The sequence below is a fragment of the Numenius arquata genome, chromosome Z (genome assembly GCF_964106895.1).
Source record: "Numenius arquata chromosome Z, bNumArq3.hap1.1, whole genome shotgun sequence".
NCBI classification, from domain to species: domain Eukaryota; kingdom Metazoa; phylum Chordata; class Aves; order Charadriiformes; family Scolopacidae; genus Numenius; species Numenius arquata.
Window position 1 is genome coordinate 64,890,276 of NC_133616.1, and position 25,293 is coordinate 64,915,568.

Genomic DNA, 25,293 nt, shown 5'->3' on the forward strand with positions numbered 1-25,293 from the left:
TCCTCGTGTTCAGGTGCAACCAAGGATCACAACTGCTGCCCAGACACTGAGAAAGACTTGATCAAATAGTGAGCAAAACAGCACACTATCAGCATACTTTCACATCACTGACAGGTTCTGCCAGGATGCTGGCAAGGTGCACATGCTCTTCAAGGCTTCAAAGAGTGCATAGTTTCACAATTTAGGTGCCAGCAGTTTTTCAACAATCATTTTACTTGAACAAGTATTTTCAAAGCATTCTAAGATCATCAGACAGAAAATATTACAGGTGTATGTGCACTGCTCCGTGTGTATACACACTTGAGGTCCCTCTGAACTAGTTCACTTGTGAACAAAGAGAGACACGCTTGAGACAACATGGGAATCAATCACTGAAGGCAGGTGGGGCTGGGCATCGTATGCTGAAGCTAACACTATCGCACCCACACTGCCATTTGAATTGAATCCAAGCAACTTCCACCTAGGACATATTTAGAAGCTAGAATCAGAACTCCAGATCTTTGTGTAAATATGACTCTAAGCACCGTGTGTTATTTCTTGTGATACTGTAGTCTATTCACTCTCCTTCTTCCCCATTAACTCCAACACCACCTACTTTCTGAATACATTTCAGATTAAAAGCTGTAAGTCTGAACAAATGGTTTTACAGCAATAGGTTACAAGCTTCTTGACAACTGTTTCAAATAATCCTTGGCAGACACCAATGTTCAATGGAGTATATTTCTGTTTGGTATTGGCAATAATAATTCCTTATTATTTCTATAGTTGCACAGATGTACCCAAACAGCCACTGGTTTAGAACTAAAAGCAATTTGATCTCTTCCTTTTTCCTTTTGCTGAACCTCAATTTGACATCTAAGAAAGACTATGAGTCACAGGCCGAAGTTATTTCTGCACAACCAAGTTACAGATGATTTTGCCAGCCAAAGACATGATTAAGAAGAAAAGAGCTGAGTTTGAATGAATCCGAGGCAATGTGAAAAACTTCCTAAGTCAGGTATATTCACCTTTAATGTAGACATAGTTCCCTTTTAGTACATTACTGTGTAATTTATAAATCCTTTCCGTGCTTCAGTTATCAGACATATCCATTATGTCCAACTATTGACAAAATGACTACAACTGGGAAGACCCATTTGATTGGCTTTGCTGTCTTCTGAGTTGTATGCACTTGGGAGAGAAAATGGGAGTAAGCATACACCTTGTCAAAGGACACAGAACCTTTATAATGCAAAAAAAAATTTACTTCCACAAACTGAAACAGCAGAAGTAGGGGTAACACTGCCACCGGCATCCATTCGACATGCTAACAGGAACCCCAAGTTAGGACCACTCAGTGAAAGCTGCTTACTGTAAAAGAAGCTGACAAAATGTGCTCTGCACAGTCATCGTAGGCTCTTCTGCTCAACAGTCTTGCAGAGTTTGACAAAAGCCTGTGACTTGAGTTTTACGATGAACTTAAGCAAAATACTAGCCACCTCCTCCCACTCTCCCCGATACTGTAAACAAGAACAGTGAGACACTGTCACACAATTACAATTTTCCAAGAATAAACAGAGCCAAGGTTTATGTCTCCAGAATGCTCAAATTAAAAAAAAAAAAAGCATCCTCAACCTAGTGGACCACTTCTTTAGTGTCTTTTTGCTCCCAAATTGCTACCTTCTTGAGCTGCTAGTGGGAAAATTCTGAAGAACCAGGCAAGCAAGAGGCTCGTCTACTTGCACAGTATCAGTATAGGCAACTCCCTTTTTAGTCTTAATATCAACTCAGCTACAGCTGTAGTTCAGCATTTTTTTTTTTTTTTTTTTTTTTGGTGAGGTTGGGCTTCCAAACCAGCCAGGCTGTCCAGAGCAGCAGCAGGAGATGAGACAACTGCAGATGAATGTTGGCTTGCTCCCACAACCATGGTGACCTCATTTTCCTTAGGGAATGCTGGAAGAACGTAGCGCAAGAGCAGCAGCTAACTTCATGTGGCCACACACATGGAACTTGTTGTACCCCAAAAATTGCTAGCAAACCGAGAACAATCCTCGAAACTTCTAAAAATACTCCTGTAAGATTACTAAGATCAGCATATCAGATATACCTGGGAAGAGGCACAGGCTTTGCCGATGACTTAAGCTCTCTTCTAGAGCTGGGATTACTAAACCACACGAGCAAAAGCCATTACACTTCAGGCTGTGTAAAAGCCCTGACATTGCAAGGGCCAAAAAAAAAAAAAAAAAACCAAACCCAAAACCAAAAATCACCCAAACCAAAAAAAACCCCAATAAAAAACAAAGAGAGAAAAATTCTTGGAATGGAGAACATTAACTAGCTTACACAGCCTGCCAACACTCCTCAAACTGTTGCAATAGCTTATTCAGATTGAAACACTCTTTCTGCTTACTTTCTGCCCTACTTTCTGCCAGTACTACTCACATTGAAACAAAGAGCTACAAATTTAAAGATAATACAGCTAATGGAGGACAGTCAAATACCCTCTGTGAAACCCCAGTTTTCTTCCAATTGTTTCTAGAATATTTTTGGATTTTGGAAGGAATCATAAAGAATGTCATAAAGCAGCAGTACATCAAGCTACACGCTAGCTTATTTTTACAGCCTAAAAATGACACATGAAAATACTAAACAATCCCTGTGTCAGCACGGGGGAAACATTTATCTGTTATGCAGTTAACGTAAACTCAAGAAAACTGTTTCCAGAAGGAGAGTCTAAACGTTGTGATAGCACAAGCAAAGCCTCCACTCAGTATTACTTGCAGGTAACCAAGGGTCAGATCAAAACTAAAATCCCTCCTGTGTCCAGGTTTAGAGGGAAGTGTAAATGATGTGGTTCTAGCAGGGTCGTGCTCCCAGAACCCTGCTGCCTCTCAGGACTGCTTTGTTCCAGCTGCCCGGCTGGCAGTCCCCATAGCCAAGGGTGGAGCGCTGCGAGTCACACCTGTCCCAGCAGTTACACCACCCTGGCTCTGCGGGACGGAACAGCTTCTCCAGAGTGACTCAAGGCGACCCCAGAGCGGATTTACGGAAAGTCGCAGCAGGAAGTATCAGTTTTTCTCCTTTCAGTTGCCTTTACAAACCATATGGAATCCCCCCAGTTCTACCTCGGCTTGCCATTTTTAGGAGGAATATTACTCCTCTGTTCCCCAGACACCAAATTATCTGCCTGCTAAAGACAATGAGCTATTCCAATCATTAGAGGAAATAAAAAAATCCACTAACTTTTTATGAAGTTATTTTGTTCTTACTAATAAAACCAGAGAAGTAAAAACAGAGGAGGCATCCTATCTGTCTGAACAAATCAAGCTCTCATACAATAACACCGAACAGCTTGGGCATGACATTGGTGTGGCATCTGTTGCAGCAGTATTGTTCTGATGCCTTCAAAAGCCTGCGGTCCCCAAAGGGGCAGCAAAACTGCACTTTTCATGAGAAGCAGCAGACACTTCTCATCAAGCTCAAGCTCATGCCTCATCTTCCTGTGCTTGTCACAGCTGACCTCTTTATGGATGTGGTTAAACATTCACAGTATCCACCAGATTCCAATACTTTGTAAATGAACACCAATTGGCATTTAGCTTGCCACAGGGACTCCAAACAAGCAACTTCTATTGATTCTACATAATATTTTTCTTCAATGTCTTAGAGTTCTTCTGCCAATAAATGAACAAACAAACAAATAAATAAATAAATGCAGCTCTCATGCTTCTTGGATTTTGCTTTTCAACCAGTCTTTGCAACTGGTAGAGCTTTACCAGAGAGAAGGGCGGGATGGGCAGTCAGTATCATGCTGAAAAGAAAGGTGGCTTGCAACAAGACGAATGGGAAGTTTGTCCACAGAGGTATCAATCACGAATGAACAAGGAAGTCACAGGGATTTTTTCAGAGAAGTACAAACAGAGAAGATACTTACCTGAAAAATCTCACCATGATCATCTCTAGCTATGATCATCTCAGAGCTGGCAGTATTTATCTTCTTAAAGAACATTAACATAATATGATTCTATCACTGCTTATATATATACACATGGTGATACTTTCTCTTATTTGTGGTACAGCAACCCTTTTCCTTTTTGCACATAAATCTTTTCATGAAAGGTTAAGTGAGTAGTTGTGACAACACTAAAGGAATATTTAGATGGCACAGTGCAGTTCTTTGCAGTGCTCATTAGGCTTTGCAAAGTGTGATTTTGCCGTAGAGAATGTAGCACTTTGGAGCCTCAGGATGATACTCTGCAGAACACATACCTTAATTATGGGCAGCTACTCAGTACCAGTCACAGTAAGCCTAACTACCTTAAAGTCATCATCAAATTATATTTAGAGTATAATTCACACCATATTTTGCAACATTCTTGCATCAGCCCAGAATTTCCAGGAAGTTGCTGTACCTTATTGTTGTTCCCTGTAGTCGATCAATTTTCTTATTTAATTCAGCGATGATACTGTGTAGCTCTGTGATTCGTTCCTCGTAGCGTAGTGTTGTTCGCTCCTGCACATCTTCATGCTCTCTCATTAGGTGGGATTGTTCACACTAAAGCAGAGAAAGCAGGAACAGAAAGGGTCTTATGAATAACTGCACAGAGAGCAGATACAAGGCAAAAGCACGCACCATTAACGGTTTTTTTACTCATCAAACCACCGCTGTCTTAGCAAGAGAAAAGACAGACGCAAAATATTGACAGGTACACAAAGGTATGTAATTACAAGATTTTAGAACTGAAAGCCTATGCAGTGTAGTTTTACTATTTTTTTTTCTAATGGGTGGAAGTTGCCCTTCCTGCTTGAACAAAAAATGCCATTTGCAACTCAAAATAGCTATACATATCTCATCTTTGAATCCATCAGATTCATGACGCCTCATGAATCTCCAAGGATCTTCCCAACGTGGTCTGAATTAGAAACCAAGTCCTAAGGCGGAAACCACACTATTACAAAGAAATGTAATGAGACTTTGAGGTTATGACTTCTTCTCTAGTATGAGTATTTGTTTTTACCAGCCTTTAAAGATATCATAGGATATTTTTTAATATTTTAATCCTCTACAATAAAATGCTTATTATTTGAACAATTAAAAGGCTACCTGGCGGCTTGTTTTTTATATGTATCATGAAATCCTTCTTTTTCTTTCCAACCGAATTTTAAATCCAGCCTCTCTGGCTCACTCTTCATGCCAGCAAACACTCTACTTCAATGACAGCAAGCAATTACAATCTACTGCAATTACAATCCAACACTGCATGCTGATTATGCTTGGTAGTGGCTGAAAAGAGCAAGACTTGTAACTTTTTGCTTCTGACCCCTCTCAGGAAACAGTCAAGCCTCCTTGCAACCACAGAATGGCATGTACTATGCTGTCAGTAAAAGAAAACTCACGAGCCTACTGACAGTGTAAAAACCACACCCATTAATTGAAGACCTGCAATGTAAGACCCTAGTAGCATTTCTAAAGGCTAAAATTTATAGTAATGTATGAGGTCCTCCAGCATTGCTGCATTAAAACTTATTTTTTCAGATCAAGTAAACACTCTATACAGAGGTAACTCCCTCAATCTTTTGTATCATAAATACGAAAATTATACCCAAACTGGCAGCTGTGCCAGAATTTTCATAGTTTGCCCTCATATTTTTTGGCCACTCACAGTCACAGCTTGAGAACATAATCTACATAAAAGGCTGCTTAAAAACTAAAATTTACATTGAGCTTCAGTAACATTTTTCTTTTAAATTTTAAATAAAATACATTTCAATATTTTTAAGTTCCAGGAATATGCACATTGAAAGGTAGCCCAGACATTAGAGCACCCTTGCACATACAACAACAAAATAGTTTCTTACTCCAGCTGGAGTCAAAAGCACATTCACCTAAACTAAGACAAACAGACCATACCTTCACACTGAAGAGGAGAGCACAGGGTCACATTTTAGAAGACTGATAAAGTTCACCTGGCATTTAAGACGTCATGTTGGCAACTGACATGTTTATACACCTATATTATAATGACTCTTTACTGTAGGATCATTCCACAACTTATTTCTCACATTTATGTATCTTAACATCATATCTGGCTGAAGAACTGCCATGCCTTTCAAAGTACAGAAACAACATAGAGAAAATGTTTAACAAAAGCTTTAGAACAGATTTAAGTGTAGATTTAGGTTGCTTGTTCTGCCTTCTAAATCTAAATTTCCTCTGACATACACTGATACCCACAAACACTAGCTAAGCATTATCCAGATCAATCAATTATGTACACTGGGTTTTTTTCCTTTTAAACCAAAAGGATGTTTCAGACAGAGTGTGTAATAATTATTTTCAGCCAATAAATAACCCTATCACAACAGTTTTTGTCTTTCTAAACTGTACATTGAAAAGCAGAATTTGCTTATCTTGACTGAAGATATATGGACTCTTGCTAATGGATCTCTGCCACATTACCAGATTTGCTTTCTATTTTCTCCAGCCATTTCTCAGTCACCATTTTTCAGGATAACCGTCATTTAGTGACAGACATACTTTGTGAACAACCAGCAGTCTGGCAATATAAGACAACAGCTTCATATCTTGATTTTTTAAAAGCGCTCTTGGATTATGTTGGACAAAAGTAACTGGAAAAGGCAGAAAGGAGACCTCTGTGAAAGACAGACATGATGTTAAGAAGGACTGCTGTGCCTTGGAGGTGGGTACAGACTTAGGTCTCCTAAGTTCTGGTCAGCCATGACAAGTCTAAACTAAAAAAGGCAAAAGCATCCAAACAATGGAAACATAGTTCAGTGTGAATCCCAAAATGCGGCAATGAAAAATTCTTCTGGTTACACAGAATAGCTCCTTATTATGGCACATTCATCTCAAAGCTTAAAAGAAACAAATGCATATTTTGGTACACATTGCTAAAGTTTTCTTCTTGGATACTGAATCTGTTCGTCATCCTCTTTAGTTTCTGTGTCCTTTGAGTCTCAAAGCAATGATCTGCCACCAGTTCCTATTTCTTTCCAAGGAGCAGACATTCAGCTCTTGCAACTTATTTGTATGTCAGTCACACAGACTTTCTAAGATAAATACCTTAACACCTTCTTCCTCATCCCTCTTCCAGCCTCATACTTAAGTTCCGATCAAAACCATTAAGAGCTCTAATTCTCTGAGAAAGCAAACACAGGGATAATCCCTGTTGATGAGCAACTGTTGATGTCAGGAGAGAAGTTTCCAGCACAGTTCTCAGTTTATGTGATCCTTGGCTAGTTTTTGGTACAGACCAAAAAGGTTTTTTCAATTACAGTATAAATTAACTGTGCCTGGAAACACCTTTGTCTGACCTCTTGATGCTGGGAAACAACCACAAGAGCAAGACTATGAGGGAGGATGATAAGAGAAAATAGTTTAACCCAAGGATATTGGCTTAACACATGATTCTACTGCCTATTAATGTACACAAATTCCTAGCGCAAGAAACACTACCAGTGCAAACCTTTATGTTAAATTTGCAGTGTCCAGTCAGAGGGTAAAAAAAGAACCACCAGCAGCAGTGCTTGTAAGAGATCCCCCAGTGCCTCGAGCCCTGCAGAGACAAACGCTGTCCATGGCATTGCTCACCAAGAATACAAGTCATCACCTGAACGAGACACAGTGATAAACCTGTCTAACAGGCTCACGGGAGCTAAAAATCTTTGCTCAGCTAATACAGCATTTTAATTTAAAAGGAGTGGCGGATTTTAAGGTGGCAATCCATTCATCTAATTTTAAGTATAAACACAAGTCCATTGTGCCAAATCCTCCATCGCAAAAACATGCATTAGATGTTAGAAGGTGGTCAGATTACATGGTCAGAATTAATTAAATGGTGGTATATGCTGTATATAGTTGGTGTGGAAGAAAAATTCACATACACAGGACTAATCCATGTGAGGTAAGGACCTCTCACAACAGAATGAGTAATTTCAATGTTCATCTGCATAACATGTATTTTTATTTCAAGTTACTTTGTTAAACAAGAAACTTCATTGTCTTGCTGTGAAGTTCACATGTTCCTGTACACCCACAGAGGATTGGTTTCATTCTTATAATGAAAACCTGCTGTCCTTCCCCACTTCCCCCATATTCTCAACAATTGAGAGGATGGTAAAGAATTATTACTGCGGTAACGGGACTCATTGCTGTGTGACAGAGCATCCAGAATGACGCAGCACAGTCTTTGTTACCCTGTGTCTACAGTCGTTACAAAATTCCAAAATTACAAGGACTAAGCAGAAAGAATGAGAGTGCAGGACTACTTTGTGAAAGGAGATGAAATGATAAGAAAGCTTGCAAGTGAATTGTCTATTCCTGTTCTATTTGCTGAAATATTCGTCATGTTATTAAATCCCATATTCTATGATAAAGCTGCAGAACTCAATGTCACAGGATGTAGGAAATGCCAAAAATGCAGATGGATTAGAAAGAAGATTAGATAAATCCACAGAGGACAGGACCATAGAGGACTATTAAATGTGATGCAGCCACCTGCTCACAGATGTTGGCAGAGAGGTGGGGGAGTACGAAGGAGGACAACTCTTCATGTGCGTTCCTTATGCTCTCCCTTCAGACATCCACTATTTATTGCTAAAGCCAGGACACCTTGCCACACAGAGCTAGTAGAAAGCACTACTTTTCTTATAACCACAGCAAGATTTCTGGAAGAAGGCATTAGTTGTCATTGACCAGTACCTTACAGCAAATTTCATTCAGGGATCACTCCAATGTCAAATTGTACACCAATATAAACACAGAGACAAAGAGACCTGCTTTTTTACTGAAATAATAGAAGGGTGTAGGCAAATGCTACATCAGGTCTCCACAGACTGCAGTTTTGGAAATGAGCATGATACAACAGCCAGTAACAAATTATGTCCTTTTACAAAATGTTAAGCCCAGGCTATCCAACTATCTTTCTTCACCATTTGTCATCCATTACTAGAATCATCTCCACTCTGCAAATCACTCATCCTTTCTTCCAAAGGGTCTCACATGCCTCATGAAATGATGGGAAAGGTATTACCAAAAATGTGTTTTAAGAGCTATTTGTTCCAGAGAGCATTTACCATGCCAGATGAAATGAAACATGCACTGCCTTTCCAAGTATAGTCCAGATGCAGAATAGAGATTTAATATTTACCCCCTAGCATCTGAATATGGTTATGCAGAACCTCAAACACCTCTCATTTAATTTATGACTTCTGAACCTCTGATTTGAGTTAGTGAGGAAGAAATGCACTAGACAGAGGTTGTAGAGGAAAAAAATTATATGATATGATACATGATATGAATCTGGATGAACCTCTGTGGAGTGCGAGGAAAAGTTCAAAAATTTGTTAAGTGGAGCATCTACTTGGAAGTGATGCAGTTAGAAAAAGAAGAAAACATAACGTGGCTCCACCAGAGTCTGTCTCAGTACTTAAATATAGCCAACACATTGAATATATAAGTTATGCTTGTTTAATGGCTTATTCCTTAAGAAAGATTGTATTTTATTTAATACACACCCCAAAAAATTTCTATCCATTTTAGGGCTTTAAAAAAAAGAATTGAACAGAGTTAAAACATTAAAAATTTATAGAAATTGTTCATTAAAAAGAATTTTTTTTTTTAATCTGAAAGCTAGCTAGCACATTAGATTTCAGGTATTCTGATTTTGTGTTATTCATAGTTTGGGTAGCAGTGGTCACTACAATAACATTCACAAGCACACAGCCCAAGATCATGTAAAAACCCTCAGCATTACAAATTGAGCGCTACATCCACATGCATAATTGGTAACCCATCAGAGAAAGCACCAAACAATCTTGCGCTAACAGAGCACATGTTAATTGGGATTCATCTCAGCCACCATCCGTGCGGATTCATTATGGGAGCACCCACAAGGCAGTCTTTATTGGCTGAGAGATGATATATGTATTTTAAATAAAGATCTAGAAATAAAACTAAAACACTGATAAAAATCTGTGGTTAGCACAAGACCCTGCAGAGTTTTAAATAACAAAGTCAGCGCAGTTGTGCGGAACAATGTGGATCGTTTGGATACAGTGGATCCATCTGACTGTTTAATGATTGTCAAATGCAGCCTCATATCAAACTGTATGTCAGAGAGAGGACTCTAACTCAGAGTGCAGTAGAAATTAGAAACGGGTCTCAGGATTATAGCTGATAAACAATATTAACTCCCAGTGTGGCTCTGGCTCACATATCAAGGGGAATAAAAGCACAGAAGTGTTTATTTCTGATGTCGCATTGATGGTCTGCAATAAGAGTATCACTTACAAGCCCCCAAACCTTAAAGGTAGCTGAAAAAATATCAGGGAATGCAGACAAGGGCCAAAATACTGTTGGAAGACTGAAGTAATAGCCTTAAAATCTAGACTGCTTAAACGTTTCTACACTTGGCTTGAGTTTAAGTAACACACAAATCTCTACCAAAACCCACTGAAGACTCTAAATTTGCAAAATCACAGAATGGCTGGGGTTGACAGGGACCTCTGGAGGACATTCATCCAACCCCTTACTCAACTCAAGGAGCGTCACCTAGAGCAGGCTGCACAAGACCAGGTCTCCAGGTGGCTTGAGTACTTCCAAGGCTGGAGATTTCAAAGCCTCTTTGGGCAATAAATAAGATGCTATACTTTACAGGAAAAAATGCTTTGACGGTCTCTATGCAAGTATAAATGAGCATTAATTTTGAGTGACTTTTGAAATCCAAAATACTTATAAAAGTTATTTGCCAGAATGACAGTATCTGAAAGCAAAGGTTTCATTTATAGAAGAGAGAAATATTAAGAACAATAGTTCAGTTCTCACTGTTTACATTTGCCCCTCTACATTTATCTTGATCTGAAAAGATTTATTTTTTATTTTTTTTTAAGAGCTGTGAAAGCATTGGAGTTCAGACTTTATTCTTATTTAATCCCTTGGCTTCCCACTGACTGTGTTTCCCACAACAGATACATACAAACTGGCTTAATAGAAGCTAGACTGAGATCAGAAATCATTTCTCACATACCACCAAAGCACTGCCAATTGGCAATAGCTTTTGATCAGTGTTAATTTTTACCGTGTTTGAATCTGACCCAGGAGTGGAAGGTCTGCAATCAGTTACCTAATCCACTGAGAGTCTGCTGCAATTTTTATATTCTAAAATATTTCAAAGTAGTCACTGTTTCTGTTGGCTTCAAATACTTCTTTCTTGCTATTTTTTAGAAGAATGTCATCAGCACATAAAACTTAAAACCCGCAGCAACTATGTTTCTCAGAGTCTTAAAATTCTTTTCACTTGTGACATTGTTCAGATATTTTATCCTCTCCCCACATACCATATTCCTCTTTGAAGAACAAGAACAACACAAAATCAACAACCATCTGCAGAATCTTGAACTATTGCTCACCTGTGCTTTTGCCAATTTCTTTTCCAACAGGTCACGCTCCCTTTCTGTTTGTTGTAGACGTTTATTAAGCTCCACTATGTCTCCCTTTAATGAAGCCAGGGCTGCTAAATGAAGCTAGAAGACAAAAGGAAAGAAACAAATTAAGCAACTCACAAGCCATGTAGCAGTAGCATTTGAAAGAAGAGACAGTATTGAGATAGTATTACACAGCAGCTACAGCATCTGTAGATTTCTGCAGTAGTTAATAGGAACTTTAGTGTAACAAAAGTCTAAAAGAAATCCACATGCTGCTAAACACTTTTTACACGGAATTCTCCTCTCCAGACAACACAGACATTCCTTCATCAGAAAACACATTATAAGGATAAACACAATGAAGCTTAGTTCAGCTGCAAATGTGTAGATTAGTTCTAACATCAGTTTAATAGGAAGTAGCTTCAGTCTTGTGTTATAAAACCTTACATTAAATGTTGACTCAGATTTGTATTATAAAACAAAGTGTACCACATTTTGATGCCTCCAGACATGCAGAGGTTATCACTTTGGTGAAGGGAATAACTCCATGCACAGGATTTGGTTTCATTTTGCAACTAAAGCTTACTCCACTTTAAGCTACTGCTCTGTAGTTGTTCTCCTCGGCCCCCCGTCAGTGAGTTTCAATGATTCTAATCTACTGAAGCGACACATGAAGAACCTGAACTATTTTTCTTTCTGCAGCAGATCATTTTGATGAAAGACAGGTTCTACATTTGGAAATATATAATCCACTAGGATAACTATTTACATTAGGTTAGCTATATAACTTAGAAATCAAGAACAATTCTTAAAAGAATCCTATCCCTGTAACTCATTCATTTTCTCTTCCTGTCCTTAAATATTCCATTCATCACTACACTGAAGGCATCGGCTAGAATTCAACACTCGGTATTGAAAACAACAACTGAAAAGTCCAGCAGGAAAACTAGCCACTAATACTTAAGTCTTTTTTTGTAGTAGTAAAGAAACAACTCCAAGTTACACTGGGTGAGGAAACAAAAGTGACCTTTCACACTGGACCAAGTGACACAGCACACACCGCCCTGCTGCCAAGATTCCGACTGAAACACAACACCCTGTTTCTAGTCCTCCACCCTGTTTCAGTCCTTCATTCTGACATTTCATTGGGCAGGTCACTTTCAAGTTATTTTTCTTGTTCCATTTCCAGTCAATCTGCTCATTAGTCCTATTTTGATATCAGTTTTACCTTTACAATACTGAAAGCCAGCAAAACCATAGATGTTTTCACATACTGACGTGTGAAAGCCGATGTGTGTCAGCAGAGAGACTAGATCATTTGGCAACAGCTCCTTCACATACAGTATTCCCATTGTTATAGAAAAGGCCACCTCTGGCTTCAAGACAGAAAACCTAATTTTATAAAGATTTTTAGATGTGAATTCTGCAGTTTTAATTGCAGTGTAACTATTTATGCTAGAAGCTTTGGACATCCTCATTTCTGAGTTCAGTCAAAAGCATTTTTATTACGTCAGCTACAAAAATGTCTTACACATGTAGTTATTGATTTTGGTACAAATATACACGTACACAATTTTACATTGCAATACACTTAAGATTCTTGAGGCAGCCTCATTTTTCAAGTAAAAAACCAGTAATTCAGGTCTGCTATGGGCATATGCTACATAGCTTCTTTCAAGTAAGCATGCAGAAGTCTATTAATAAACCCAGAAACACCCTGAATATCTTTAAGTACTCTTGGCCTTCAGCAGAAGGACTCCTTCCTACCACAGGAAGGTATGTACTAGTTTTACAGTATGGAGATAAAAGAACCAGCCTAATTGTACCAACCCGTTCATAATCGACTTCTAATCTTCAGGAAAGCTGGTGAATTTATAAGCCACTGTTTCACCTTATTCCCTTAACAAGAGAGGAAGTGCTGCAATGAAGCTCACCAATTTGTTCATCAGATCTTACATCCTTCACCACAGCTTTCAAACAACACATGAAAAAATGGCTACAATTCTCTAAATTGAATAAAACAATGCTACATAGTGCAGTAAGTATCAATCCCTTTCATGCACTATAGTTAAGTGATCACCAGCTGTGGTTTTAATTAAATACCACACCAATAATGTCCATACACATGGTGCTGTAGTATAAAAGGACACTGTTAATTTAAAAATCTCAGTGAAAAACAACTTGTTCTCCGAACAGTGGAACCAACACGGCAGATTTCCTATGGATTTCCCTTTGTCCTCTTCCCACACTGCAGTCACCTCAGCTCTTTTTCACATCCCCTAGCACACCCCAAGCTGAGTAAGAAACAGCATGAATTGTGTCTAGTTTTATACTAAAGCTGCTGGCCTGGCCTGGCAGCTCCTGCCAAACAAGGGTATCCACTATGTCAGTTACATCAGCCTCCCCATTCAGTGTAGGGTCTCTCTTCTCCAAGTAACCAAAGAATTTCTTTACTAATTACAAGGAAAGTTTGTTGCACCTTTTACTATCCAAAATTATCCTTTTCTTCAATAAATCGGACCAGTCAAGTTTCCAAGTACTAGTAAAATGATAAGGAAAATAGGAAGTTACTGAAAGGGTAGAACAGACAACAGGAAGTTATCATACACAGAGGAGGGATGCTTGGGATACTCTTCAGTTTCATGCATGTACCCAGTGCACACAGCAGCGAGTCATATGCAGGTGGTGCCTCCAGCTTCTACTGCAATACCAGTATGGTTAACGCTGCTAGAGTAGCTGTGTATTCTTGGCAGAGCCAAGCTCTCCGACCCAGTTCCTTAAAAAAGGTGTTACACAGTATTGCTGCATCCTCCCCTAAAGCCAGAGCATTGCCACAGACCCTGCTTCCCAGTGTGTTTTGTATAGCAAACAGCAGGCTGGGAACTGGAACAGGGATCTTTGGGTGTTCCTGTAACACAAACAACGAAACATCTGAGCAAAGAGCTGCAGTCAACAAAAGAGTCGTTCTGGGAAAAAAGACCCTCACATTTAGAATTCAAATTTAATAACCCAAACTATTAAAGTTACAAAGATTCCATTTAAAAATCTCAACTGGAAGGCAGCAGGTCAGTCACGACTGTAACTCTGCAGCATTGAATCACTACGGGATATGACAGTTAAGAAAGGGAGCGGAGAATGGAGGTATCCACATGGCATACTGCTTTTTTTCTCCCCTCAGCAAACAGTGATAGACAAGAGTTACTATGACTAACATTCATAACAGACATTTATGGTTCAAGGTGGACTGCCTCTAAACGACACAAGATTATGAAACAGATCAAAAACTCAATAGTTTGTAAAAATTAACACAGACACCAGAAAGATTTCTGTTTGTACAACACATTGGTCTGAATCTTTAAGGAAGAGCTCCCACAGAGAACTACTTCATATGGAGAAATCAGTTCATTGACAATGTCTGTATTGTTCATAAACTTTATACTGATCCAATACAACTAGTATTGAACTCCACCAGGAAAAAACCCACCATGTGATGCTGATGCACCCAAACTGTCCAACAGGACATGCAAGGTCAACACACGTGAGAGCAATGATTGAAATGGGATCAGACAAGCCAACCAACCTGCTTTTCTACCATCATCCAAGGAAGTAAGAATTCTTTCAGAAAAAAAATTAGATGCATAGTCTTAATCAAAAATGCATCACCTATCTTAACTTAGCGGCTACAATTTCTGTGAATTTTTCTGCAAAGTCAACAGCAGGTTGTTTACTGAAACATATATTCATCACATTTTATATCCAACACTATCCTGCCAGGTTTTTATATATTACATATATAATAATTATAATTCATTATTATACATTATTAATAATAAAAAACCCCAAACTGTGCATAACATTTTATCTATAAAATGCAAGTCACTTTAGAGATAAGTTTTGAAAGATACAATAATTAAAAAAAAATAATCACAAGCTTAGAAAAAGCAACCTTCTGACCTCTCTTCCAGCCTCATTTGTGACTTCAGCCTCTTCCCCATTATACTTGCTTCTACAAACATCTCATACAATACTGTAGACATGATTTAATGACCTATATTTTGCAGAGTGCTTTAAACACTGCTCTTGGTGCTGGGCTTTCTGAAATATTCTATGTGGGTACAATTAAAAACAATATTTGCTGGTAATCAGGTTTCTCAATAAATTTGTGGGGGAAAGAATACAAAAGCAGATGAGATAGTAATATGAACCGAATGCCTAGAAAGCAGGGCACTACTGACATGTCAGCATTGCTGGAAGAGTCCTAAGGCCACGAACAAAACAAGAGAAAGATGCAAAAGGCAATGAAGGAGGGTGCTGAAAAAATGATAGGTTAGAGCAGTGCAAAGCAGTACAATTACTCTTATACTCAGCATTTTTCCCTGCCATTGTGAATTGTGATCCTCATCACTAAGTCTGATACACATTTTTCTTTTCCTCAGCCTGGAACCAGACTAATTAAACAATATTGCTAAAAACTGTTGTACTCATTGCATATGTTTGCTATTTTCAACAGAGAAATTGCAAAAAGGACCTAAGTATATCCTTCTCGGTGAAGTCAAGGAACTTTATCAGTTAGGTTGATGGTTGGACTAGATGATCTTGAAGGTCCCTTCCAACCTAGACAGTTCTATGATTCTATGATTCTTCCTCGTTTCCTGCCTTCCTTGGCTACAGTACTGGTGCACATCAGCTTGGGAACAGAGGTTCGGAAACGTAACCCCTGACATAACAAGGGAGCCATAAAAACATCAAGATCATGGTAAGGAGATACCAAGCCACATACCAATACAAAGCAATCAAACACCAAAAGACCCATTTATTTGCTCTGTGTGTGCCTTCTGTAACTGACTGGTAAACCACTACCACGGAAGGAGGCTCAGAGGAGATGGGCCACATGAAGGGCAATGCGCCTGTGAGGCTCTGGGAAGAATGCAGGGTTTTACCGACTACAGCTGTTGCAGAGAAGCTGACTTGATCTCAACACCAAGGGGAGCCGAGGGTGGTCTTCATTTGAGGTAAACAGCTATCAACAGCTGAGAGGATCACCTGGTGGTGCAAAGGTTTCTCCCTGAGTTCATCAGAAGAGTGTGAATGTCTATCTGAGTTAGCCAGGCCAACACAGAGGGGTGGGGTGTATATGTGGCTCAGCACAAGACAGTGTATAAAATCAAGAAAACTAGCAAAAAGAATTTCAAAGGGAGCAATGGGCTTGAGCTGGCTTCAACCCATGGATGCCTTCTTAGCGAGACCGGGGACGCACAGCATTGTGACAGTGAACGCATTGTAGACACTGGTAATGGGCATCACATTGGTATCGTGACTGAACTGTGCATGGCAATTGCTATATTCTGCTACATGCAACTTAACATTTGTTTTGTGTTTTCAGTACATTTCTTATCACTCTGCTAAATCAGAAATCGGATGAAACATCAACTTTCTTCAAATAAGTAAATCTGATGTTAAACACGACACCCTCCAGGTGTGTAATATCTGAAAGAACCTGGTCAGAGAGTATTGGGCTCTGACATCCTCTCCTCTCTTTTGTTTCCCTTTTCCATTTTCCATGGCTTAGTGCAAACATCCCACAATACGGACATTTTCTTCATATTGCTACTCCTTATTTTAATGACAGGCAGTATACACAAGAACACCTGATCAAATATTCAGAATTCTGCCTCATCTCTGAAACACACCCACCCACCCCAGTTGTTTGGATTTTTTTGCTGTCAAATGACATGGGACAGTTGATTTGAAAAGCCAAGCTGCTTTGTAAGATGAGAGATGGGAAAGCATAGAGGATAGCAGGGGAAATACAGTCAGAATCCCAGCTAAAACTGCAGAAAGGGCAAAACAACAATAAATGCCTATACGTTGTATTTTCTGACACTCTTCTTTAAGGAAAGAGGGAAATATGACTAAAACCTACAATTACTGTCAACGAAATGAAAACGTTCGTAATGTCAGCTCATAATGAAAAACACATTTTAAGACCCAGAACAATAAAACCTTGCCTGGATTTTGACTTCAGGAATCTTAGGGCTGTGATTGTGCTGTGCATTGTGAACTTTCATTAACGATGGTAGAGAGCAGTATCAGGGTTAGCCCAGGAAAAGCTTAGACAAGGCTGGCACTCATCTGCTGAGGTGAATGAGACACTGTCACGCTGACATGTGGCAGATATACCAAAGACATGTAATAAAGGTACAAGAGGAAAAACTTACACAGAAGAAAAAATATGAAAGAAATTACAGCACAGTTTTGCACATGCAGGAAACATCTTTAAAAAATCAAAACAAAGGAAAATCTAGGCAAAGCTTAAAAAACTTTCTAAGAGAGAAGTTAAAGATATGAAACTTGTGTTACAGACATCTGCTGTACATAAAAACTCAAAGGCATTGTCAAGTTCACATTTTATCAGAAGCACAGATCAGCACTACTTGCAAATAATACACTTGCTTAAAGTGATCATTATATAAATGTGTAGCTACTCTCAACCATTTTTCTTCCCAGTCCTACACAATTTTCAGGCCACCTTTTCATGCTCCATGAAAGGTGCATTTTAATCGTCCAAGTGATGAAATAAACGTAATCAAAGTCCATTTCTGTGAGTGTACTGACAAGATGGGAGTGGAAAAACTTAAAAGAACAACCATCTCCCAGAATTGGTGACAGGACAGCTTGATATTCCCTAGACAATTTCAATTATATGATCTCTAGAGCATAGCCCTGAAATACCACAGTCAACAGCCCTTTAAGTAATTGCCTAAGGCAAAGTCAAAATGACTAAAAAAGTGGTACCACTGAATTGTTGGATGTGCCTACACATATGCTCTGAAACTACAGGTTTGAAACAACTGTTCTGTGCTAATAAAAAGCCCATAAATTTTTAGTGACATACAAACTGGACATTTTGTAACTATGCTGCTGAAGCCATTATTGTCATATTAAACATTAGACAGTTACTTCATATGCTTGTGCAATACTAAACAAATAATGTGCCAACACAAGCCAGGATGGAGCCATCCAAATTCTAGAAAAACAAAGACCAAGTGTTTGTAAGACATACTTTGTTATAATTTGAAAAATCTGCAGAAGATGTGTTCAATCTGTTTGCATTATTTATAAAAAATTTCAACTGAGATTTTTTTTTTAAACTGGAAATTAACATTTGCAGGCATTAGTAAATATTTCGAACTATTTTTTAAAACAAACGAACACAAAACTCCCACCTTAATCACAGTAAAATTGTTTGATAACAAAAATACACTACAAGATTGTTCAAAAAATATCACAGAATGGGTAATGTAATGCTATTCCAGTGAGTACAATCAGCTTTAGAAAGTATTAAAAAAAAAAAAAAAAGGATGCAATCATGAGAAAGATCTTACTTTGAAAAATTAATGTGACCATTCACACTTGATGAATGGAGCATGGTGCCAATTTGTACTTCTGAGTGTGTCTGAGGGCTAGACTAATGGCTCTGCTTCTATTACAACAGATGTTTAGACCTTCATGGAAAAGAAAATTTTAGGTGATTTCTGAGGAAAAGCCTAAAAATGAGACCTAAAAGTAAATGAAAGAGGCAAACATCCGAATCTGAAGATTGTACAAAACAACTACATTGCGCAAAGTTTGCTCCTTTCTTAAGGACCTTAACTCTCCCATCGCAGGGCAGCCCGCATGTCTACATGGATAGCCTCTTACCTGGTCTTTGCACCACGTATGAAGGCTCAGACCTACTATTGCTCTCCGAAGGAGGAACCTCTTGCCACCTCCAGTCCCAGTGAGGGAGCAAAGTAATGGTAATGCAGGAGAGGGAAATGGGGTGGTGGGGAGATCATGCTTAGGGCAAAATACTGTCTTCATTTCAACTCAGTCTCTACACATTGTCTGCAACCACTGCCTTTCTTTAAGTAAAAATAAGAAATTTATATTAATACACCATTATGAGCTAGGGAGGGCTTGATATTATCCATTCTAAGCAGCATTTGATCCCACTTCAGTGAACTTATTTAGCATTTCTACCCTCCTTACAATTACTCTCAATGTAGTTTAAGTAAGGCAAATTATCTCTTTGTTTTTATCACTGAATCGACGGAAAGAGGAAACAAGACCTATTTTTTTTTTTATCTCTGCTTTTGCCCAACTGGAAAAAATGAAGTGAGAAGGGAGACAGTAAGTGAGGTTCAGTGCAGGCCCTTATCCCTTGTAAATCTCAGGATGCCAAAACCCTTTTCTCTGCTCCTTTTCAGTTTGCAGAGGACCACCACTGAGGTGACCACCACCGGACCACCACCATTCTCCTCTCAGGAAAGAAAGGAGCAGAAAACTAATCCCAAGAATGCACGCCACTCAATCGTCTGCATTTAGCATTAAGGGGACCCACATTCCAGTGCTGGATACAACAATGTCACAGACAGGCTATAAACCTACCGACATCCACTTGTTTTCCAACAGCCCCACCCTTTTTTGTGTCTCCTTGTTTCTTCAACTTCAGTCTCTTCTGACTGAGAACAACCTAGATCTTTCAAAACAGAGATTGTCACGCAAGAGCCACTCAAAAATTAGACACTACTTATTATGCTAATCTAATATTAATTTAAGAAAGCATCCCATGGTTCTTGTGTTCTTTCCGAAGCTTCTTGACCAGACAACTATTTCTGATTTCCAAAGATAAGACTGTGGACTAGCAACAAAGCTGATGCTAGCCAAAATGTGATGCCTCAGCAAGGACAAAAAACTCCCCCAAACCAACAAAAATCCAACCCCTCCCCCAACCATCAGCTAACCCCCCTAGAATGCACTTGTCCAACTGTTTGAAATTCATAGAAAGAAAACATCTTCCCAGCTTTTCTTAGTCAGCTCATGCCCTAAAGTGCTTTGTTAGAACATCATTATGTAGCTTTCAAAACTACAGCTGTAAAATGATTTTTAAAAGCAGCTAAACAACCAACCAGCCCCCAGTTGTGGCAGCAAAATTCCCTGGATGAGCATGTGCTTGCTTAACAAAATACCTTCATTTCAGTTCTTACTTACTTCAGCTTTCCAAGGTTCACTCCATCTCCGAGACCTTCGTGACCCCCTCCCTGCTTCTCTAACCTCAGGCCACCAGCCATCCCCTCTTCATAGGGCTTCTGATGGCAACTCCTCCCAGAACCCCTGCACCTGTAACTGCACCCAGCAGTTACCTGTTCTCCAGGGTGAGTGGAGAACAAGCAGAGAACAAGCGGAGTTCTCCAGTGACTCCCTGGCTTACAAGACAGTAGTGTTTTTTAGAATGTTTTTAGAAAGATAACATACTATAAACAACACTCAAGTTGCATACAGCTTGCCAAGTATCACCCACCTTTACACTCCCAGCTGTAAATCTCAGACTTGTCTGTGCTACATTCCCAGGTCACTGTCTCACTACTGCAGGTCAATTCTTAGCACAAGCCACAGTCCCCTGTAGGTCAGACTTGCCGTTTTAGGCAGATGTCAGTTCTTTTGCGTAGTAATTGCTACCAGCCAACCACTTCACAACCGGATGCTCAATCTCCCCAAGGGGAATTAACTTCTTCAAGCTCAATACAAATCCCTAGGCATGAAAATTACCAATGGTACTGCAACTTCAGTTCCTGCAGGAAGCTTCCACAACTTCCCTCTAGTAACATGCCTTGTAAAAGTTATCTTTGAGTATTTCACTCATAAGCAACACCCACTGCACTTTGGCAGTTCCAGACTTGTCAAGTCCTGCATCTTTCATGGCCTGCTCTTTCTTATTACCTGGTCGATACATCAGGGAAATGCTGACTGATTTTTACCGAAAGCTTTGCAAATGAATGGCAAACTGTGGGAGACTGCATTACTTCCTGTTGAGCTCTCCCACCGCCCTGGATGTTATTACTGAAAGTATAATTTTAACAAATTGGATAGAAAACAAGCACTGTTGCAAAATATAGTCCTGATAAGGCTCTGTGATGAATCAGCTTTAAAAATGAATATGTTACAAAGAAAAGGTTCAAAAAGACAGTTACTACAATACTGTTAGAGGAGTTTATTTGCAACAGAAAAAGCTAAAAAAGCATGTGCTTAGCTGGGTTTTAGTACATTAATAACGAGCTTTTGTTTTTTTATATTCAGATGAACAACCTCAATTCTTAACGAAAGCACGCTAAATAAAGAAAACTCTCAAGCACAATTTCTATGTTCTATCCTAACAAACTCCCTTCCTTCTAAAACCAGTCCATAGTCCTATCCAAATAAGTTCTTACTCTCTATGGCATAACTCATTTCAAATAAGTTTCTCATTGAAGAATTCCACTTAAACCCTCTTCCTCTTTCTGGAAAAACACATGAAAAAAAAAAAAGCATTAGTGAAAACCACTAAGTTTCTTTCTGCAAGGCCAAAGCAGTGAATCAGAGGACTGAGAAACTGAAAATGCCCCCCCCCCACCTTGTCATCCTCCAATTGATATCAGTTATTTGCATGTTCGTATCTGGTGCTAACCATCAGAAAACCTTATGCAAGATTTCTGCATGATGCTTCTAACCCCTTCCTGATGTCAACTACCTTTAAAAGGAAGCAGACAGCCCAGAGATATACCATTCGTGAGCCAGGCTTTTTGAAAGAAATCATCTTTTTTTTTTTTTTGAGTCAATACATGGTTTACATTCTAAGCAACAGCACCTCCAGTGCACAAACAGCTGAAAAGGTCAAAATAAACACTGGTAAATGTTTATTATCAATTGCACTAGCACAGATAAGTCTGCACAGCTGGCACACTTCAGTATGTTTACTGAGTAGGAACGTATGCAGATAGGTTTTTAAGTATTTCAGTAACACCTGGATATATTATTCTATTCAGGAGAAATATTTTATTTTCTTGTGCACTGGCCTAATAATCCAACATGGTATCTTTTTCTGTAGCATCATGCATAGCATTTTGTTCAAGTGGCTTCATACTTTTTCAGACACCTATTTAGCAGGCTTCTCCAAATACAAAAGCAAGTAGCTGTAAAACTTGTGGAGAATCAAGTGTCTGTAGCATGACAAAACCATACTAGAACATTTGAGTCAACTGGTGATAGCAATTTGCAAAGACAGCATCAAAAGTAATTCAAAGGTACAAGTAGGCAGTAATTACAAACTTGAAGCTAATCAAACTAAGCGTCATTCATGAATGTAATGGTTAGAATTTCAGCCCAGTTCTCAACTGTGTCTACACAGCTCATGGGCACGAAAAGGTGTCTGGTAAATTCTAGTACAAGATTAAATCTGTTTCTCATAACCTCTCCTCCCAAAATGAGCTAATTTTTGTTCTTCTGTTTAATAAGTTCAGATGCAGGGACTTGACAGATGAGCTTTAGCTCTTCATCAAGTGAGGATGCCTCTATTTTCTTTTTCGATTGATGCCAAAAAAATTCCCTTGTTTGTCAGGAAAAAGTGCATAACAATTTTCTGAAATGTCAAAAATTTCTGCAAATAGAAAAGCCATTTTCTAAACAGAAGACTATGCATTTTGGTTAAGACTACTCATTTTATATGACCTTTCTCCTGCAATTTCTCTGAAAAAGAATAAAAGTTAAGATTTAAATGTTTTAGAGTGTCTATTGGACAATTAATCTTCACTGGCATATACACATACTCAAAATTTAATAGCACTTAATGAAATTACAGATGCTTATAATTAGCAAAGTTGAAAGCTTCCAACAAAAATTAAAATGGCAATTGCTCTAACATTTTGAGATTAATTTACGTAGCATTTCCACCACTACGTGCCTGTCTCTACTAAGCCCAAGGCAGGTTCACTCCTTATCTTGGACTCTGAATGCCAAATTTGACCCCGTGTTTCACCCATGCAATCCTATTAAATAAACAGGAGTTGCATAGATTTATGAGTCCAGAGCACGGTTCCATGGAAAGTGCACATCCCATGAGATTGTCATTCTCTCCTTGAGTGTAATTTTCTTTGCTTTAAATCATCAAATAATAACACAAAAAACCATTACTAATTCTCTAAGGAAGTCAGGACAGCACATGAAGTTACTTCTAAAGCATTTAATAAAATACATTTTTTATGTTTATATCATACAAATGCATGCCTACATATGCACATATACAAAAGAAAATCAGGGGTCATGATAAGACAAAATTTATAATTTAGAGGTATTGTACATGTCACACATCCCATTTAACACTTCAAAATGTCTGCATCCTTCTTATGACCACTTTCACTAACACATACACAAAAAGACTCACTGTGAACATGGCTCATAAAGAGCTTTCAAGCAGCAACTGGCACAGCTATAAATCTACATAAGGTTCAGGAAATAAATCTTGTGCTCTCTGCTGCCCATATAGGAACATAAATCTTCAGAGGAACACAATACAGTACCTCCTTATCTGTTTAAAGTGGGGCAAATATTTTACTCATGTTAATTGTCGTGACAGAAAAGGATCAACACAGCATTAATCCATTTAACACATGGCTTATTTTTCACCCCTGCACATTACATAGGCCCAAACGCTTGTGTTAATTCTTCATAAAACATGCTCCTCACCCTTACAGCATTCTTGTTTGTATCTTTATATAGCATGTGGCATATTACTTACATCATTTAGTAGAATGAAAGTGGAAGTTACCTTTTTCATATTCCATAGCTTCACCATTTGTGTAACACGATACTTCACAATTCAGGTTAAGAGTTAAATTGCCACATTATTTTATTTTTAGTTTACATTCTCAAAAATAGTTTCTGTGGGCTCTAAAATAATGACATACTAAAAGGTATTATCTTTAACATAATTTTAATAATGAAACAGTAACCACTCCAATCTAACTGAAGAAACATGAGTGAAAAAAAATAGGGTCATATTTTTCCCATCTTAAAGCAAATTTCCTGGTTCAAAGAGCATACTTAAGAAGTGCTGTATCAGGCTAGACCACGGGCTGACAGTCCAGCGTCTTGCCTCTGAGTTGTGAGCCATAGATGTAGAAGAAAAAGCCTAAGAACTGAGTATACATTTGTAATGCTTCCCTGGTATTGCTTTGCATGTTCTGCACCTCAAGGATAACTTTTGCCGCTTTTAATCATCTTTGTATCGCTCATGAATTTATAATGCTCTCAAAACACATACTCCTTTTTCTCCCTTATCATCCGAGGCTGACATGCTCTAATCTATTCAACAGAAGGCGTTCTTTCACTTTTGATCCTCTGTTTTGCCTTTCTTTGAGGCACTCTGGTTTTACAGTTCTGGTGCTCGACACGTTACAGCCCTGTGGGACAGTGTGTGGCCCCACAGTTGACAAGGTTAACCATTTTTTGCTGTCAGCAACTGAAATCTGTGCATATATTACATCACTGGCCTCTGCTATATTAACATTTGGGTCAATCTAGCCTGTATATAAGCAATCCTTGCATTCTCAAGTATATCTCTGGGGTATATTCCATGGTTCTTTGCGCTGAGAAGTTCAAAGCTGCTTTCTCCCCCCTCCACAGGTAACTGTATCAACTGCAGGTAACTGCAGGAAAAAATGTTTGTCTTTAGGAGAAGGCAGTGGGAAAGGCATTAGCAGTTTCCTCTTGATGAAGAGGGTAGGCTCTGGCTTACGCTAAAGCATTTCTGGGGCTGTAACAAGTACCGTCAGCCGCAGATGCAAGCACCAGCTCAAAATGCAGACACGGCACCTGCTGAAAGGTTTTCTGTATGAACACTGGTAACAACTACTGGTATGTAAATAGGAACACAAGACATGCCTATGCACAGGACAGGTGTAAAAAGAGAAAGAAGCCAACTTTCAGGTGACATCATCATGGTATGTACCAGAGTTGACAATTACCTGAATCATTCATATCCTACAGAGCTGTGGATAACTTGACTCTTGTGCT

General features: G+C 38.8%; 1 protein-coding gene across 2 annotated transcripts in view; it reads right to left on the reverse strand.

Annotated features, from left to right (window-relative positions):
* The window catches only part of MCC (MCC regulator of WNT signaling pathway), a 210,712-nt gene that overhangs the window by 55,731 nt on the left and 129,688 nt on the right, over positions 1-25,293 (reverse strand). For both annotated transcript variants that reach the window (XM_074166053.1, XM_074166054.1), the window contains 2 exons: positions 11,410-11,523; positions 4,392-4,534 (listed from right to left, as the gene is read on the reverse strand). In XM_074166053.1, coding sequence (XP_074022154.1) covers positions 4,392-4,534; positions 11,410-11,523 — 257 coding nt within the window. The remainder of the gene's footprint in view (positions 1-4,391; positions 4,535-11,409; positions 11,524-25,293) is intronic.